The following is an 18381-nucleotide window of genomic DNA, read 5'->3' as shown; positions in this document are numbered from 1 at the left end:
GCCAACGTGGAACCTGCACAACACAACCAAAGTACTTTGCCCCAACGAAACAGTGAGGTTGTCAATCTCACCGGCTTGCTGTAACAAAGAGTTAACCGTATTGTGTGGAAGATGATTGTTTGCGAGAAAACGGTAGAACAAGATTGCAGTAGATTGTATTTCAAGAAAGAGAATTGGACCGGGGTCCACAGTTCACTAGAGGTGTCTCTCCCATAAGACGAACAGCATGTTGGGTGAACAAATTACAGTTGGGCAATTGACAAATAAAGAGAGCATGACCATGCACATACATATCATGATGAGTATAGTGAGATTTAATTGGGCATTACGACAAAGTACATAGACCGTCATCCAACTGCATCTATGCCTAAAAAGTCCACCTTCAGGTTATCATTCGAACCCCCTCCAGTATTAAGTTGCTAACAACAGACAATTGCGTTAAGTATTGTGCGTAATGTAACTAGTGACTACATCCTTGAACATAGCACTAATGTTTTATCCCTAGTGGCAACAGCACAACACAACCTTAGAACTTTCATCACTTGTCCCGGTGTCAATGCAGGCATGAACCAAATATCGAGCATAAGTACTCCCTCTTGGAGTTACAAGCATCTACTTGGCCAGAGCATCTACTAGTAACGGAGAGCATGCATGATCATAAACAACACATAGCATAACTTTGATAATCAACATAACAAGTATTCTCTATTCATCGGATCCCAACAAACGCAACATATAGAATTACAGATAGATGATCTTGATCATGTTAGGCAGCTCACAAGATCCGACAATGATAGCACAATGGGGAGAAGACAACCATCTAGCTACTGCTATGGACCCATAGTCCAGGGGTAGACTCTCACACATCACACCGGAGGCGACCATGGCGGCGTAGAGTCCTCCGGGAGATGATTCCCCTCTCCGGCAGGGTGCGGAGGCGATCTCTGGATCCCCGAGATGGGATCGGTGGCGGCGGCGTCTCACGGAAGGTTTTCCGTATCGTGGTTCTCGGTGCGGGGGTTTCGTCACGGAGACTTTTTATAGGCGGAAGGGCAGGTCAAGAGGCGGCACGGGGCCCCACTACAGGCCGGCGCGGCCAAGGGGGGGCCGCGCCGCCTATGGTGTGGCCCCTCCGTGGCCCCTCTTCGTCTCTCCTTCGGACTTACGGAAGCTTCGTGAGAAAATAGGCCCCCTGGGCTTTGATTTCGTCCAATTCCGAGAATATTTCCTTACTAGGATTTCTGAAACCAAAACAAGCAGACAAGAATCGGCACTTCGGCATCTTGTTAATAGGTTAGTTCCAGAAAATGCATGAATATGACATAAAGTGTGCATAAAACATGTAGATAACATCAATAATGTGGCATGGAACATAAGAAATTATCGATACGTCGGAGACGTATCACCGATCATCATAGCGGGGCCGGTCATCTTGGCGTGGACGATGGTCGTCGTAGCGTGTTCGGTCCTCCTGGCGCTCCTCCTGTCGTGGGCGACGATCATCATGGCGAGGGCGAGTGTCGCGACGAGCCACGTTGGCGGAGGAGGTGAACCCCGGCTCATCGGATTTGTGCTGCCGGTCAAAGGCTTGTACTTGAGTGAGGAGTTCGGCGAGGGTGGTGTTGGGGTTGGCGTTGACAGCAGTGCGAAGACTGTTGTAGTGACTCCCGAGTCCTTGCAGGACATAGTAGACAAGTTCGTCATCGTCGAGAGGTTTTCCCACCGCGGCAAGTTCGGCGGCGATACACTTCATCTTGGCAACATATTTTTCCGCAGACATATCACCCTTGCGAGTGTCATTGAGATCCGAGCGAAGCTGTTGGATCCTGGTCTTGGACTGGCCAGAGACGTGGGTATTAAGGGCTGCCCAAACAGCAGCCGAGGAGTCGAGGCCGACGACGTGAGCAAGCACATCGGGTGACAGCGCATTGAGAAGCCAACGCAGAACTTGCTGATCGCGGGAGATCCACGCCTCATAGTCAGGGTTGACGATGGTGATCGGCTTGTTGTTGCCGTCCTCGGTGGAGACAAACTCATCAGGCGCCTTGTCCTTGCCTTCAACCAGATCAAGAACACGGGCGCCACGCATCGCATGGATCACCAACGCCTTCCATACGAGCGCGTTTTCACGCGTAAGCGGCTGAGATGGAGGCGTCCCAAGCGCAGCAGCGAGAGCGGTGGCGGACATTGACGAAGAGGTGGCCATCGAACCGGAGACAAGGACGACGACAGAGACAAGGGAGTGGTTTTGGCGGTGTTTTGGCTTGGTGTAAGCGGCGGCGGCAGCAACGGTTGCAACGACGGCTAGGGTTTATAGTTTTTGGTGTGTAGGCGGCAGCAATAGCAAGTGCGACGGCGGCGGCTAGGGTTTGTTGGTTTTTTTTATGTAGGCGGCGGCGGTAGCAGCAGGTGCAACGACGGCGGCTAGTTTTTGTAGAGGTTGGCGGTGGCGGCAGACTAAGGCTGCGGCGGCGGCGACAATTTTTTTTTAGGGTTTTGGCAGCTAGAGGGAAGAGACCCGCTCTGATACCATGTTGGTTTTGGTGTAACGATGCGTGCCCTGTCGGGCCATCGGTTGCGTGTTATATAGAGTAGGGAAAAGCCCCCTACGTGGCAGTACATAAGATGTACGTGTATAGTCGGAGTACTACTCCGTACATATACACGTACCATATTACATACGCTAACAACACTAACCACTGGTTATTGCTGAACCATAACCATCCCCATGCAGGAAAATTTTCTCCGTTCCCATTCCCATTAACTGTCATGGGGCCAGGTCTTTTACCATCCCCGTCCCCATCGGTTAACCATTCCCGCTTTAGCTAGTAACTATGAGCCCAAAATAAAATGACAACATGGTAGGATGATGGGGCTGACTGGATCAGGAGTTTAGAAAGGAGAGGTGAGCATTTGGGAGTTGGTATTTGGGGGCTACGGTGGTTGGGGACGGGAGAGGAAATGTGAGCACAATAGGATTAATGTTTTCTGGTACCTATACATATCTATCTTGTACCCTAGTGCCACATGTCATGTGCCTAACGAGAATTTCACGGTTATCGGGTATGGATAATGGTAACACAGATCCATCCCACCTTGCCAAATGGGAAGAGTTTGCCTCCAATAAAATCCCCACGGGGATGAAGTACCAACCAAAACCATTCCCTAATAGATGAATTAACCACCGGGATTTATTTGGGAGTGTGCCTAGGCTGAATGTCGTGTCCGTGTTTGCATAGAATCGGGCGGCCCAAAGAAGCAGAGTGGGCTTCTACTCGTGGCCCACCAATCCCCAGGCTCCCCATCGTCCCGTTCCAACCACCAAACCCCTCGGCCAACTGCGCTCACGCTCCCGGCGGCCTCCACTCGACGCCCCTTTTCCCGCCGCACGGACCCTAAACCCTAGCCCGGTCCCGGCGAGGCGCCGGAGATGATGCAGCAGCAGCAGCAACCGCCGCCGCCGCCTCCGCCGCAGCACCCGCCGCCGCAGCAGCCCGGCGGCGGGGACTTCTACCGCGGCCCGCTGCAGCCGCCGATGCGCCAGCTCTCCGCCGCGTCCTCCACCAACCTCCCGCCCGACTACGCCGCGCACCCGGGAGCCCCGCCGCCCCATCAGCAGCAGCAACAGCAACAGCAGCCGTTCGACGGTAACCGCGCCACTCTCCTGCAGTCGCCATTCGTTAGGGTTAGGGCAGCTAGGTTACCGCTCCGTTTTCTTCTTACCACCGTGGGCTAGATTTTTCCTAAATAGAAACCACCTCAAACTGCTTTGAATTGTGTCACGGCCTTACAGCTGTTTGTAAACTTTACTGTATACATCCACTGATTGATTTTGGCTGAATTCAGCTTACGGCGACAGTTTCGGCGCGAAGAGGATGCGGAAGCCCGTGCAGCGGCGGACGGTGGACTGCACCAGCTCACTGGTCCGATACGCTCAGGTAATATGCAGTACTATCTTCCCTAGAAGCCAGACCGATGCAATGTTTTGAGCCATGTCCCACGAAAAATACGATTCATTTTGCATATCCTTCATTTGTCTTACGGAAAACCACATGGATATGAAACTCTCATAAGTTCATTTTGCGCAGGCTCGCATGTGGCAGCGGGATGCGAGGGACAGATTCACGTTGCAGCCGACTGCAGCTGCTGTCGTCGACGTACGTTTCCTACTACTTTGGATGAATAATATATTCAGATCGTATAAGATTTTACTTTGCTGATTTAAAGATACTGGTTGCAATTTTTATACATTTTATACTTACAGAGTCCTTTGTGGTGGGTTAAATGTCAAGGTATCTATGATATATATGTGGACAAATCTTCATAATGCACAACTAGATTTTAAGCCAATTTGTTTGGAACAATCCTTCTGTTTCTCCTGTCTCTTAGTTTGGAATAAACCTCCTGTTCCATTGTCTAGCTAGCTAAGATCATATATGGTTATTTCACCAGCGCCAGGCCACTACAACTACTGTTGAGTAGAATGAAAGGCAGGACAATCTTAATACTGCTCTGTGTCTAGATATAGCGAATCCTGAATGAGTGGCCATGTATTGCAGTATGCAATTTTCCCCTAGTTCCCCCCTTCGAATACACATTGAAATGAGCGCCATTTTGTACTAGAAGAAGACACTGAGAAGGCACAAAGATACAAAGTAGTTTGTCCCTAGTGGCAGATAATATTGGTTCAGTTAACGGGTGACCCTGGTGGTGCGTTGAACTGTTGATTGTTCCAGGAAGCAGTGATATAACTGCTACCCTCTCTAGTGAAAAACATTTTGTAGTTGTGGGTTGTTTTAACCTCTTCGTGGACACAGAGGAGTAAGTGTAGTGGTGCTATTTAGTTACCACTTGGTCTACTTGGTTAAGGGTTTGGATATGATTACAGCAGGGCAGTGCTTATTTTGTTTCCAGTTTTATCATTTACCATCTACAACAATAAAATTCTGATGGATTTTATGTAAACTGTGCAACTTCTCTAAATCATCTGTATCTACGGTATTATGAATACAAGACTATCCCTTCCATTTTTTCTTATCAAGGTTTCCTGAGTAAAACGGTTGGCTTATTGCAGATGTTGCCATCTGTCGCATACCCAGACAACCCCTCGACAAGTTTTGCCAGCAAATTTGTTCATTCATCTATCAATAAGAACCGGTGCTCCATAAACTGTGTCGTGGTGAGTTATGTGATAAACATCTCTCCACATTCCTAACGTTCCTGCTTTAGCAACTTACTTTTATATGTCCAAGAGAGCTTCAGCAATCCATGGTGTTTCAGTTTGAACTTGAATACGATTCCAACGTAGGGATAATATCTATGATGCTTAATACGAAAGATAGATGTTGAATTATATAAGAGGAGTCATGATATAAGTAGCTAATTTGGTGCCTGATTTACATGTGGTCTTTTGACACCTTGACATCTTGCATTAATGCACTTTGTTTCCAGTTGAAATGTTAAATTGATGATTGCAGGTAGTGTGGTTACTGGCTTGTTGCATGTTTCAAGTTTCAATAATGTTCTTGGCTTCCAGTCATTAAAGGAAAAATTAACATCAATACTGTCAGAATGTGTTAGAATTAAGCTTCTTATTCTGTTCTATCTAATGTCATCTTTATCTCTAGCCAGTAATTTGGTTCAGAAGTCTAATGCATATGAAATTTGTGCATAGTCCTTCAGTATTTGAATCTTAGTTAACATTCATCATTTGGGTGGTAGACTTATTTATTCAAGGATTAACAACACTGAATGAATTAAACTCTGTTACCTAGATCCACTGGCACTTCGAAATCCATATTCAAAAAATAATTGGTAGACCAGTTTGATAACTCGATGCCAGCCTCTTCACATTATTGTGATCTAGTCGAAGCTGTAATGGATTTTCTACTTCATTGTTACTTTTGTTCTGTTTTCCTTTTCACCTGTCTGAGCCTAACATGTTGTTCTTTGTGTGTAAAGTGGACTCCTACAGGCCGCCGGCTTATTACTGGATCCCAGAGTGGTGAATTTACCCTATGGAATGGACAATCTTTTAATTTTGAAATGATTCTTCAGGTACCACATAAGATGCGTGTGAACTTACTAGTCTGTTAGTCAATGTGACTCATTTTTTGTGAATTTGATGAATAGGCTCATGATCAAGCTGTGAGATCAATGATTTGGAGTCACAATGAAAATTGGATGGTTACAGGGGACGATGGTGGTGCAATAAAGTATGTTTGACCCTGTATCATTTCTGGAACTGGCCCTTAAAAAACACCAAATTGTTTGACCTGTTAATTGCATGTTTTGAATCTGTTGCAGGTATTGGCAAAGTAACATGAATAACGTTAAAGTGAATAAAACTGCCCATAGAGAATCAGTCCGTGACTTGAGGTGATTACTGTGCTATGTGTTTTCGTTACTTTAGCTATAACAAGATATTGTTCCTTCCCTACTTAAGCACATACTTTGCACAGCTTCTGTAGAACAGACTTGAAGTTCTGTTCGTGTTCTGATGACACAACTGTGAAGGTTTGGGACTTTGCAAGATGCCAAGAAGAAAGATCTTTAACTGGTAATGTTGCTAAACTTATCTTATGTGCCTGTACTGCTTTATGCTTGCGTGTGTAAGTTACTTTGTGTTATTAATTTTGTATGTGAATTAACTTGATGTTGCCTTCAAACTCAGCCAGGCCATGGTTGGGATGTTAAAAGTGTCGATTGGCATCCCACAAAATCTTTATTGGTCTCAGGTTAGTTATTAATATTGCTAGTTTACTTAGCTTATTTGTCCAGAGCTCATTCGTTTCTGTGCTATTCAGGTGGTAAAGACTATCTTGTGAAACTCTGGGATGCAAAAAGTGGTAGAGAGCTACGGTCATTGTAAGTATTGTTCGTATTATGTTGCTAATTTTGAAGTTCTGTGGTATGTCAGCGTATGACGAGCTATTTCTGCAGCCATGGTCATAAAAACATTGTGCAGTGTGTAAAGTGGAATCAGAATGGGAACTGGGTATTGACTGCCTCTAAGGATCAGGTTATCAAGGTGAATAACTTAACTTTTTAACCATGTTCTGTTTGGGCTTTCCTTCTGAACTAAGTAGTGCTTATATAAAAATAAGCTCGTACCTTAGTTTTTCTGATGTATTCAGCACGACCCCTGGGCCACATGATAAAAAGCAAGCTGTTAGACCTGCTTAGTAATCATTCATGTCCAACAAGTTCTGCTTAATAGTGTAACTGGGAAGGAACTCTTACTCTTTCCTCACAGCTGAATTAAATGTGATACTTTCTGAAATCCCTTCCTAAATGGCATGTGCCTTGAGGAACTTGGTGCACCTGCTGAAATTATTCACACTATATCTGATAATTTCTCACATGTTATTTTTAATCTGTTTTCTGCAGTTATATGATATTAGATCCATGAAAGAGCTTGAATCCTTCCGTGGGCACAATAAGGATGTAACTGGTTAGATTGTCATCACATAATTTGAATCTTATGTTTCCTACCTTTAAGATTTTATATATCAGATTGTTGTTAATTTGCTTTACACGCTCAGACTAATCACTTAAACACTAGACATGAAATTACAATATTAATTCTCCTGTTCAACATGGTTGTAATGAATGAGTAGTGTTTTATTTACTAAATATTTCTGCAGCTTTGGCATGGCATCCGTTTCACGAAGAATACTTTGTTAGTGGAAGTTATGATGGAGGAATCTTTCATTGGTTGGTCGGGTAAGAGACACCAAAAGAGCCATTGACATAATAATTCTTTCTGTCCTGGCAGTTTGTTACCATGAATCTAAATCCAATTTGGACAGACTGGTATTTGGAACTCATTTGCTGTGATTTTCTAGTGTTAAGATGGCCATGAAGTATATGACTAATTAAGTCTGTTTATTTTCATGCTTTTCTCAAGATAATCTCTAATTACATTTGTTAGTTTGAAATGATATCTCAATTTCACACAAATATTTCCTTGTTTGGCAGCCATGAAACCCCTCAGATAGAAATAAGTGGTGCACATGACAATAGTGTCTGGGACCTTGCTTGGCATCCAGTGGGCTATCTACTTTCCAGGTACTTCATTTGCAAACTATTACTTTCTGAATTTTTGATCTTAGTGTATACATACTGATCATCTGCTTGTATGTTACTATTTTTATAATATACCTATAACGTTATAACTGTAAATGTAGAAACATGCCAATTGTAACATTTAGTTATTTTTCCTGTATCTATTCAAACTACCTTTTCAGTATGTCTCCTTGTGTTAATTATTGCTGATATCTTATTATTTTCTTTCAGCGGGGGCAATGATCATGCTACGAGATTCTGGTGTAGAAACAGGCCTGGTGATACCAGCCGTGATAAATTCAATGGTGGACAGTTTCAAGGTCACTTTGATTTGCTCTCAGCTTATTCTGTTTTTGATTAATTTCACATCTCGTTCTAGTCTTGGAGACAAGATGTGTATTTGAATGTGCTTGCAGAAGCTGGTAAATGCATACCTTCTGGTTGCATGATTTAAGTTAGCTAGAAAGTTCGATGAACATTATAAATTCACTTTATCTGTTTGTTTGATAGTGCCTTCGTGCTCCATATATTGTTTGGTTTTCTTCTCTTTAACTGGACAACAGATGGCTAATTCAAAATTTAACTTTTTATTATCAGGTAATGACCAACGCTCCGGTTTTGTTGTTCATGGTCCGGGTGGATTCCAGATGCCTGAACCAACACCCGGACCATTTGGTGGTGCAATTCCTGGTATAGATGCCCAATCTATACCTGGTCTTCCTGGTCTTCCACCTGGCCCGCCTCCGTTGCCACCAGGTCCTCATCCATCTCTTCTATCCACTGGGCAGCAGCAACACTATCAACAGATGCCTCAGCTGCAACATCAGTTCAGGCCACCACCTCCAAACATGCCTCAGCTGCAACCACCAGCACACATGCTTCCTCATCAACAAGGACCTCGACCATCACTTCCTCAGCTTTCATCGATGCCAGGGCAATCGCCAGTGAACCCACCACTACCGCCGATGCCACACCCGATGGTACTATTCACCAATACCTTATCTGTATTTTATTCCGATAGTTTACTAATAAACCTTTAGTTAGGTCTTGTGTCTGGTTTGTTCTTCAACGTTGATCAATGCTTTTATTAAAACTGGAGGAATAGGGTGCCACACCCTTATGCTACATATTCGAGATAAAACATGAATATATATGAATCCTTGTTATATCTCTAGTATTACATTCTATAACATTTATACTGCCTCCTCTGTTGAATCTTTGTTAACATTGGCTGACATGTTTGTTTTCATCTTTGCAGGCAATGCAAGGTTCGTCGAACCAGATGATGCCTCAAATGCCACAGCACTTGATTGGCATGAATCAGACGCATCCTGGTTCCGGCCCTCCCAACAATATGCCTCCGATGGGTGGCTTCCCAAACGGAATGGGGAACATCCAAGGTGCACCAGGTTCTTCCGGCATGCAGAACTTCCCTATGGGTGGCATGTACAACCGGCCTCAGGGACAAATGGCTCCACAAGGGCAAATGTCAATTCCTGGTCTAGGTTCCTACCAAGTAAGATTTCTTGACGCGCTTTAGTTGATCTGTCATGTCTGAATAGACTTGGTTAGGGCAGGCTATGTCTTGTAGATTCTTTATTATTTAGCTCTTGTGTTATAACTCGGTTATATTTGCTGATGTATTTTGTTGGTCGTTGCAGCCTGGGATGGGCAACGTTGGCCTTCCACCACCGCCACCACAGCACCCCCCACCTCGCGGTGCAGCACCGCAATAATATCTTTATAACTGTACAATGCCGAAAGCGAGCTTAAAATTTTCTGGGCTGCCTCAGTGTAAACCATTAATTTTATCTGAGCAAAGCCGGTGTAGATTTGCAGCTGCATTCAATGTAAAACCATTAAATCTTATTCGAGAAAGTCAACTGTTGGATTCTGGCAAGTTTGAGATATTTATCTCGCTTCTTTGCTAGCTAGGATTTTTTTTTCTCTCTTGGTAGATTTGGTTCCTTTTTGCTTGGACACTATTTTCTTGCCTGATGTCGTGCTGCAACATTACCGTGAAATGAAATGGACTTGTATTCTTATGCTGAAACTCTTGTACCGTTCTTGTGTGCTCTACTGAAGTCTTGAGCGTGGAAGAGATCCTACTTGGTAGATAGATCTGCTGCATGAACGTTCATAAGTCAATATTTTCTGAAAACTCCTTCACTATTCTAGAAGAATACAGCAAGAGAGTTCAGTATGAACTGACTTGTCAAATTGATATGCTAATCAGTTTTCTCCATTCTGAAGAACTCAGCTGGCACTGGTTCTTATTCAGATGTCAAGTGAGGCCACAGTTGGCGCACCGTGGTTTGTTTGTGTTCTGCGCCGTTTGATTTAGCGTCGTACACACATCTTAGCACAAAAGTATATTGGAACGTATTTTCTTTTCTTTTTTACGAACTCGGAGCGTATTTTCCTTTGTGGCGTCGGAATTCACCGAGTTGTAAACGGATCAGGCCTTCACCCAACAAGAAAAAGAAACGGATCAGGACCCATGCCCAGCTAACAAGAAAAATACCTTGTCTGTCAAGCACTCGGCCATCGATCGCGTCCTCTCGCGTCGCCGTACGTCGAAATCACGATCGCGCCGCCGGCATGGGCCGTGGCGGCGACCGTCTGTCCGAACTCCCCGACGACCTCCTCCGTCGCATCTATAAGATCAGGTAGAAATCTCTCTACTCGGATACCGAGCAGGCAAACATTGTATTGCTTTATATAGGAGATAGATTACATCGTGAGGGAGAGGAAAAGGTGAGTTGTATTAGGTAACAACTCCCTACAATAACGGAGATTGATTCTATCTCTAACACCCTCCCTTAATCACAACTTTCTCAAGTTGAGATTAAATCTAAACACTTCGAAGCTCCGTACTGGAAGCGGTTTGGTAAACCCATCAGCCACTTGATCTTTCGAAGGAATGAACCGAATCTCAAGTTGTCTCTTCAGCACTCGTTCTCTGACAAAGTGAAAATCTATTTCAATGTGTTTGGCTCTTGCATGAAACACTGGATTTGCAGACAAATATGTAGCTCCCAAATTATCACACCATAAACAAGGTGTTCGGTTCAGTTTCACTCCAAGTTCAGCAAGCAGTGACTGTACCCATATTAATTCTGCTGTGGCATTGGCCACTGATTTATACTCTACCTTGATCTTGGACCTTGAAACTGTAGCCTGCTTCTTGGCACTCCAAGAAATCAGATTTGGTCCAAAAAATACAGCAAAACCTCCAGTGGATCTTCTATCATCAGGACATCCAGCCCAATCTGCATCAGAGAAAGCACTAACCAAAGTAGAGGTAGACTTCATGAATGTGAGTCCCATGCTTACTGTATGCTTTACATATCTGAGTATGCGCTTTGCTGCTGTCCAGTGTACAGTAGTTGGAGCATGCAAATATTGACACACCTTATTGACTGCATATGAGATATCAGGTCGTGTGAGAGTAAGATACTGCAGTGCTCCTACCATGGATCTGCAATTAGTACTATCTTCAGGTCCTAACAGATCTCCCTCCCTTGCTGTTATCTTCTCAGAAGACGAAAGTGGTGTAGGACAGCCAGAACAGTGAGCCATACCAACACGAGCAAGAACATCCTGAGCATATTTCTCCTGACTAAGAAGAATGCCACCAGAGATCGAGTGGACCTCAAGCCCCAAGAAATAATGGAGTTGACCAAGATCTTTATTGGCAAATTCTTTGCTAAGAGCTTGGAGAAGTGCATCAGTAGCAGCTTGAGAGGAGCTAGACACAATAATATCATCAACATAGATGAGCATGAACATGGTAACATGGTGCTTACGGTATATGAAGAGAGATGTGTCTGACTTGGATGCCTTGAAACCATACCGAAGTAGCTGGGAACTCAACCGAGAATACCATGCCCGAGGTGCTTGCTTCAGCCCATATAGTGCCTTGTCTAGTTTGCAAATATAATTTTTATACCGAGGATCTTCATAGCCAGGTGGCTGACGCATATAAACGTCCTCTTCCAGAACACCATGTAAAAACGCGTTCTTAACATCCAACTGTCGCAAACTCCATCCCCTGGATACTGAAATGGCTAGGACAAGACGAACTGTAGCTATTTTCACAACAGGACTGAAAGTCTCCTCATAATCAAGGCCATACCGTTGTTTGAACCCTTTGGAGACAAGACGAGCCTTGTATCTATCAACAGACCCATCAGCCTTGTGCTTGACCTTGTAAATCCATCGACAATCAATAATATTAGTACCATGTCGTGGAGAAACAAGATGCCATGTTTGATTCTTCATAAGTGCATGATATTCTTCGTCCATGGCATGTTTCCATTTGGGATCTTGCAAAGCAACCTGAAGATTCGGTGGCTCAGTGGATATAGCAGACAAGCCCCAGCGAACAGTGCCATCGGTGTACTCACGGGGTTTACGGATACCACGAGACGCACGTGTAACTGGGCGAGGCGCAGGAGGGGCCACAGAATTGGGCGGCACAGAGGATCCAGGCGCTGTTGTCTGGGTGCGGGCAGGAGCCGTAGCAGATCCTGCAGGCGACGCTGTGGTCTGTTCGCTGGAGGAGGCGGGCGCAGATGATCCCGACGCGGAGGCAGAGCGATCCAACGCAGGGCGGGCAGACGCGCCAGATGGGCCAGACGGCCTCTGACTGGCGGGCGAATGATCCGAGGTGGATCTGGGAGACGATCCCGAGGGGGATTCTGCCAGAGAATCTTTCTCGTGTTCAGCGCCCGTGTCCTCTGCTGCCGTTATTTCATGTGACGAATTTGAGCTGCTAGAGGCATCAATTTCAGCCGAATTTTGAGGAGTATCGTGATGCTGAGTTGTAGGACCCTGCGGAACAGTAAGAGGAACACTTTGCACAGGGTTAGTAGCATGCATAAAATCATCATGTGTGTCATCAAATTGTTCGTTCTCAGGAGTAAACGGATGGAGGGATGGATCAAGCAAGAGTATCTCTTTGCGAAACAGGGCGCCAGCATTTGGATGAAGAGTTTTAAAGGGAAATATGGCCTCATCAAACACCACATCTCTGGAAATATAAACGCGCCCTGTTGTAACATCAAGACATTTTACCCCTTTATGCCGAGGGCTATAGCCAATGAAGACACACTGTTTGGATCGGAAAGCAAGCTTGCGCTTATTGTAGGGGCGCAAATTTGGCCAACAAGCACACCCAAAGACACGGAGAGATTTATATGATGGGTGAGTTCCTAGTAGGCGATGAACTGGAGTGTCATTATTGATGACTTTGCTAGGGAGCATATTGATAAGGTATGTAGCAGTTAGGAAAGCTTCATCCCAGAATTTGAGAGGCATGTGTGCATGAGCAAGCAGTGCTAGCCCAACTTCTACAATATGGCGATGCTTTCTTTCAGCAGAACCATTCTGTTGGTGGGCATGAGGACAGGAGACATGGTGAGAAATCCCCTGTGACTGAAACAGAGAGTTGAGTTTTTCATACTCTCCCCCCAATCAGACTGAACAGTGAGGATTTTAGTGTCAAGTTGGCGTTCAACCAGTTTTTGAAAATTGACAAAGGCATTGTAAGCATCAGATTTTTTCTTGAGCAAATAGATCCAAGTAAACTTGCTATAATCATCAATAAAGCTTACATAATAATCATGGCGACCTACAGAAGTGGGTGCAGGACCCCATACTTCAGAAAATATTAACTGAAGAGGGGCAGTAGAAACACTAGTGGAAATCGGATAAGGCAACTGATGACTTTTAGCTCGCTGACACGAATCACACACTGACTCAGAACTAGAATCTCTAACAGAGAGAAGTTTATTCTTGCTAATAATTTGCCTAACAATGGCTAAAGACGGATGACCTAAACGACTATGTCACCTTGCTTGTGATGGCTTGGCGGCAGTATAGGCATGCTTGGGAGACTGTGATGACGACATCAGGGATGATATGAGTGGATAGAGCCCCCCAACGCAGCGACCTCTATGAATTATTTTCCGCGTGACCTGGTCCTTGATCAAAAAGAAGAAAGGATGGAATTCAATAAACACGCGATTGTCATAGGTGAAACGATGAACGGAGAGCAGGTTTTTAGAGGCATGTGGAACATGGAGGGCATTATGAAGATGAAAATTTTGAGCAGGAGTACGAACAATTGAATGACCAACATGAGATATAGGCATACCATGTCCACCTGCAGTGTTGACCTTGTCACTGCCACGATATTTGTCGCGGACGGTCATGTTTTGGAGCTCCCCGGTGATGTGATGAGTAGCACCGCTGTCCTGGTACCAATTAGTATCAACGCCATAGGACGCAGCATGAGCTTCTTTATCATCGGCATCATCTTCGTCTTGAAACCGCCACCAGCAGTCTTTGGCAGGGTGGCCCTCTTTGTCGCAGATTCGGCAGGTGACGTCCACCCATGGTGTGGTGCGACGGCGACCACGGCCGCGACCACGGCCCCCTGCAGACGGTGCCCGACCGCCAGCACGGCCTTGACGAGGTGGGCGATCATCACGACGATCATCGCGTCGTGAGTCACGGCGATCTGAGTAGTCAGCACGGTCACCACGTGACCGGTTTGTCTGGCGCCCGCGTCCTTGACGCTGAGCGGCGTTGGCAGATGACTCAAAGTCCATGTCGGAGGAGCCGCCACCAAGCATCTCCTGGCGGTGATCATACGCCCGCAGTTGTGCATACAAGGCGGACAGGGAGATCTGGGTGGTACCGACGCTGAGGGCGGCGACAAGGGAGTTGTAGGAGCCTCCTAAGCCGGCGAGGATGAAGGAGACATGCTCCCGAGCGGTGATGACCTCGCCAGCAGTCGCGAGCTCGTCAACAATGCCCTGCATCTTGGTGAGAAAAGCATCAGTGGACATCTGCAATTTCTTGGTGTTAGCCAGTTGGATTCGAAGATTCGTGATCTTGGTCTGGCAGTGCGACGCGAACATCTCCTCAACCGCCTGCCAGACTCCGTCGGCAGTCTCGATCCGGTGGACGTGAGGCAGAACCTCAGGCCCGATCGACTGAAGGAGGTAGCCGAGGACGATTTGATCCCGAGCTATCCAGGCGTCATAGGCAGGGTTGGGAACGGATTTCTCCGTTTGATCTGCTCCATCTTTGTCAGCAGATTTCTCCGTCAGCATCTCCGGAGGTGCAGCGTCCGAGCCATCGAGGAGGCCGAAGACGCGAGCACCGCGGATCGCGGGCAGCACCTGGGCTCGCCAGCCGTGATAGTTGGTGCGGGAGAGCTTGTCCGTCAAGGGGTGCCCGAGGTTGAGAACCGGGGCAGCGGAGGACGACGCCATGAGGGAGATGACGACGAACGACGGGGACGATTCGTTGCGATCAGAGGATTCGGCGGAAGAGCCGGTCTGATACCATATAAGATCAGGTAGAAATCTCTCTACTCGGATACCGAGCAGGCAAACATTGTATTGCTTTATATAGGAGATAGATTACATCGTGAGGGAGAGGGAAAGGTGAGTTGTATTAGGTAACAACTCCCTACAATAACGGAGATTGATTCTATCTCTAACAGCATCCTCCACTTCGCCCCGCTCAAGCAGGCCGCCTCCACCACCGCGCTCTCGCGACGATGGCGCGCGCCGCTCTGGCCCTCCTCGGGCGCCGTAAACCTCGAGACGGGGCGCCGACCGCGCCCGCTTCTTCTCCGCTGCCCGGGCGGCGCTCGACGCCGCCGACGTCCGCGTCACCAGGCTCACCCTGCGCCTCGACTCCAAGTCCACGATCTTGGTCGACGCCGTGCTCTCCTACCGGGTGGCACGCCGCGCGCGTCAAGGAGCTCCGGCTTGTCGCCAAATTAAGATCCGAGTGACTATTATCCGAAATACCTCTACACGCTCACCGTCGACTCCCTGCCGCTGAAGACACTTCGGTTCCTGCAGCTCACCAAATGCAATGGATTCCTTTACAAGACGGAGGCCGCCGCCCTCTTGCTCCCGCGGCTGTCGTCCCTACGGCTGAGCTGCAGCACTCTGCACCTAAGCTCTCTCCAACGCTTCATCGACGCCGCGCCGGCGCTCGCTGCCATCCGCCTCGACCACGTCATCATCGACGCAACAGACAAGGACAAGGACGGCGCTAACCTTCCGTTGTCTCCCACTACCCGCCGCTTCGTATGCCCGGCGGCCACCGTGCTCGTGCTGGACAGTTGCACGTGGGAGGAGAAGATCCGGCGCCGCAACCACTGTACCTCTATCTACTACCATACGGTAACCGTCGATGTCCTTGGCGTGGAGATCAACGCACCGAGGCTGCGCCGCTTCAAGTACAAGGGGCTACTCCGCTCCTTCTCCTTCAGTACACGGCCGCCGGAGATCGAACAAGTAGACCTGGATTTTTCCGGGCCTGACTACAAGAGGAAGAATCTGGATCCAGACCCAGACCGTGACTTAGCAATCTTCTGGCGATTCGTTGGGAACTTCACCAGCACCAGGGAGATGAGGCTGAGGGTGAAGCACCTCGAGGAAATCGCCGTCCTCAGTGAGGCAAGGCGGGCCGAGCTCCTGCCGGCATACCGCCGCCTCCAGCGTCTCGAGGTTCAAGCAGCGCAATCAACCAAAGGCAAGTCTGCACCATTGGCCATCTTGAACCTGCTCCGCTGCTGTCCCGTGCTCTCCGCCCTTCGAATCAACCTCGCCACAAAGAACCAAAATGACGCCCCAAAGAAAGAAGGGGCACCCGAGGCACGAAATCCTCAAAAGGAAATTCAGGTCGCTGCCCTGCTGGGTCCGAGCCACCATTTCCAATGCTTGCGGAGCTCCCTCCGGAGAGTGGGCTTACGATTCCGGGTAGAGAAGTCAGACTGCCTTGGTTTGAAGCTGATGAAATTCTTCGCAGAGAATGCCATGGTTCTCGAAGAAATGCGTATTGATGGCGGGGAGAAAAAGTTTTGCGAGCACATGAATACCAAGACTGAAAAGTGGAACTCAAAAAGAAGAAAGTTGGGGGCGACATGTTTTGTAGTCTTACCTCTTAAGAGGTGACTCTACTAAGAGCCACAAATTTTTGTATGTGCTCTCTTATTACTTCATATACGAGATGCAAGGTTTAGTCTCAGCTATCTTAGGGGTTGGTTCCTTTGTCAACAATATGAACTTTCTCTGTTTGAATGACCATCGTTTTACTGCTATCTGAATCATGTCTTGAAAAATAAACATATTCGTTCAGTTGCAGATCTGTTACAAAATCAATTCAGACTGGCTCTCTGTTAATACAAGATTTATGCTCAAAATAGGCTAAATGTTAATGTACAAGAGATTGTGACCGCTAGGGTCACTATCTTATCTTACATTAAAAAACTTGATTATTCTTGCCGATATCAACAAATATTCCCACAAAATGAAGTTGTACTCTCAGTGTTCCACTCTAAGTCGTCAGTGTTTGCCTACTTTGTTGTTCAAAATTCATCTTTTCTGAAAAACTCGCCCACTATTCTCGAATTCTAGATCTTGATGCCACGATGTAACCTGGCCCAAAACTCCGTTCATAACCAAGCTTCACTCCGACTCTGCTTGGCTTGCTGGTTTCGCCAGCTGGACTAGATCTCGGAGACCACCACTACTTTGATTTCCCCACCTGGAAAGATATCATTGTAGGCTTGAATCATTCCGATCGGTCTCCAAGTTTGTTGTCGGGGATGATCTGTCTCGAAGATCCCCCCTCCACGACCGTTTTCCCAACTTTTTTCATGCTCTCAACCTTCACGTAGACGCGCCGCTCCGAGCACGGCATGGGTGGAGGACGAGGCGGTTGCGCGACGGCCACCATTGCGCCCGGAGCGAAACCATCCGCCACCCTTGGCCATGGCCTGGAGCTAGGGCACGGCTAGGTTTTCGATGATCGGTGGGACAAAGAGTGGGGACTTGGTGACTGGTATGGGCTTGAGGATAATGACAGTTCTTCATTTAAGAAGACCGTGTGGATCCATGCCGCCTCACCTCCCTAGTCTATCGCGCACACGGGTTGACGCGGCCACCGCAAACTCAACCCAAATTTGAACGAGAAATGCAGGCCAAGCAGGCACAAACCATAACATCGTCCAGATGCCGTAAGCCGTTGGGCCTTGTTTTAACCGCGACGGAAAATGCCCATTTCGGGGATCAGAGATGGCCTAAATGGATCGGGACTTGAGTACTTGACACAGCAAGAAAACGAAACGGCTCAAAACTGCAACAATTGTGCAAGATCGAGGCCCAGCTAGGAACAAGAAAAAGACCTCTGTCAAGCCCTCTGCCATCGCATGCATGCTCTCGCGCCGCCGGACGACTACGAATCCAATCGAAATCACGATCGCGTCGCATGCTCTCGCGC

General features: G+C 47.0%; 2 protein-coding genes across 2 annotated transcripts; one reads left to right on the top strand and one right to left on the bottom strand.

The window, feature by feature from the left end:
* Positions 1 to 3324: 3324 nt before the first annotated feature.
* On the top strand, positions 3325 to 9967 carry LOC127345776 (flowering time control protein FY). Its single transcript, XM_051372295.2, has 18 exons — positions 3325 to 3647; positions 3847 to 3938; positions 4089 to 4157; positions 5075 to 5179; positions 5962 to 6057; positions 6133 to 6215; positions 6307 to 6378; positions 6462 to 6559; positions 6678 to 6737; positions 6807 to 6867; positions 6943 to 7030; positions 7390 to 7453; positions 7647 to 7725; positions 7981 to 8070; positions 8299 to 8387; positions 8665 to 9047; positions 9326 to 9583; positions 9729 to 9967. The coding sequence occupies exons 1-18, from the start codon at positions 3431 to 3433 to the stop codon at positions 9801 to 9803; spliced, it is 2079 nt and encodes a 692-aa protein (XP_051228255.1). The 5' UTR covers positions 3325 to 3430; the 3' UTR covers positions 9804 to 9967.
* A 926-nt stretch (positions 9968 to 10893) lies between these two features.
* Positions 10894 to 15353, bottom strand: LOC139838278 (uncharacterized). The gene is made up of 2 exons (XM_071827676.1): positions 14228 to 15353; positions 10894 to 13121 (listed from the first exon to the last, which is right to left on the bottom strand). The coding sequence occupies exons 1-2, from the start codon at positions 15351 to 15353 to the stop codon at positions 10894 to 10896; spliced, it is 3354 nt and encodes a 1117-aa protein (XP_071683777.1).
* Between the last annotated feature and the right edge of the window lie 3028 nt (positions 15354 to 18381).

This window comes from Lolium perenne, chromosome 3 (assembly GCF_019359855.2).
Source record: "Lolium perenne isolate Kyuss_39 chromosome 3, Kyuss_2.0, whole genome shotgun sequence".
In the NCBI taxonomy this organism is placed as follows: domain Eukaryota; kingdom Viridiplantae; phylum Streptophyta; class Magnoliopsida; order Poales; family Poaceae; genus Lolium; species Lolium perenne.
Note: the sequence above shows the minus strand (reverse complement) of the source record. Positions and strands in the feature narration are given on the sequence as shown.

Excerpts from the sequence above, each read along its gene's own strand:
- LOC127345776 (XM_051372295.2), top strand. The coding sequence starts at position 3,431 with ATGATGCAGCAGCAGCAGCAACCGCCGCCGCCGCCTCCGCCGCAGCAC. Across the intron at positions 6,868-6,942 it reads GGTAGAGAGCTACGGTCATT|CCATGGTCATAAAAACATTG; the intron begins GTAAGTATTGTT and ends CTATTTCTGCAG. Across the intron at positions 7,726-7,980 it reads ATCTTTCATTGGTTGGTCGG|CCATGAAACCCCTCAGATAG; the intron begins GTAAGAGACACC and ends CTTGTTTGGCAG.
- LOC139838278 (XM_071827676.1), bottom strand. The coding sequence starts at position 15,353 with ATGGCGTCGTCCTCCGCTGCCCCGGTTCTCAACCTCGGGCACCCCTTG. Across the intron at positions 13,122-14,227 it reads CAACACTGCAGGTGGACATG|GGCGCGTTTATATTTCCAGA; the intron begins GTATGCCTATAT and ends ATGTTACAACAG.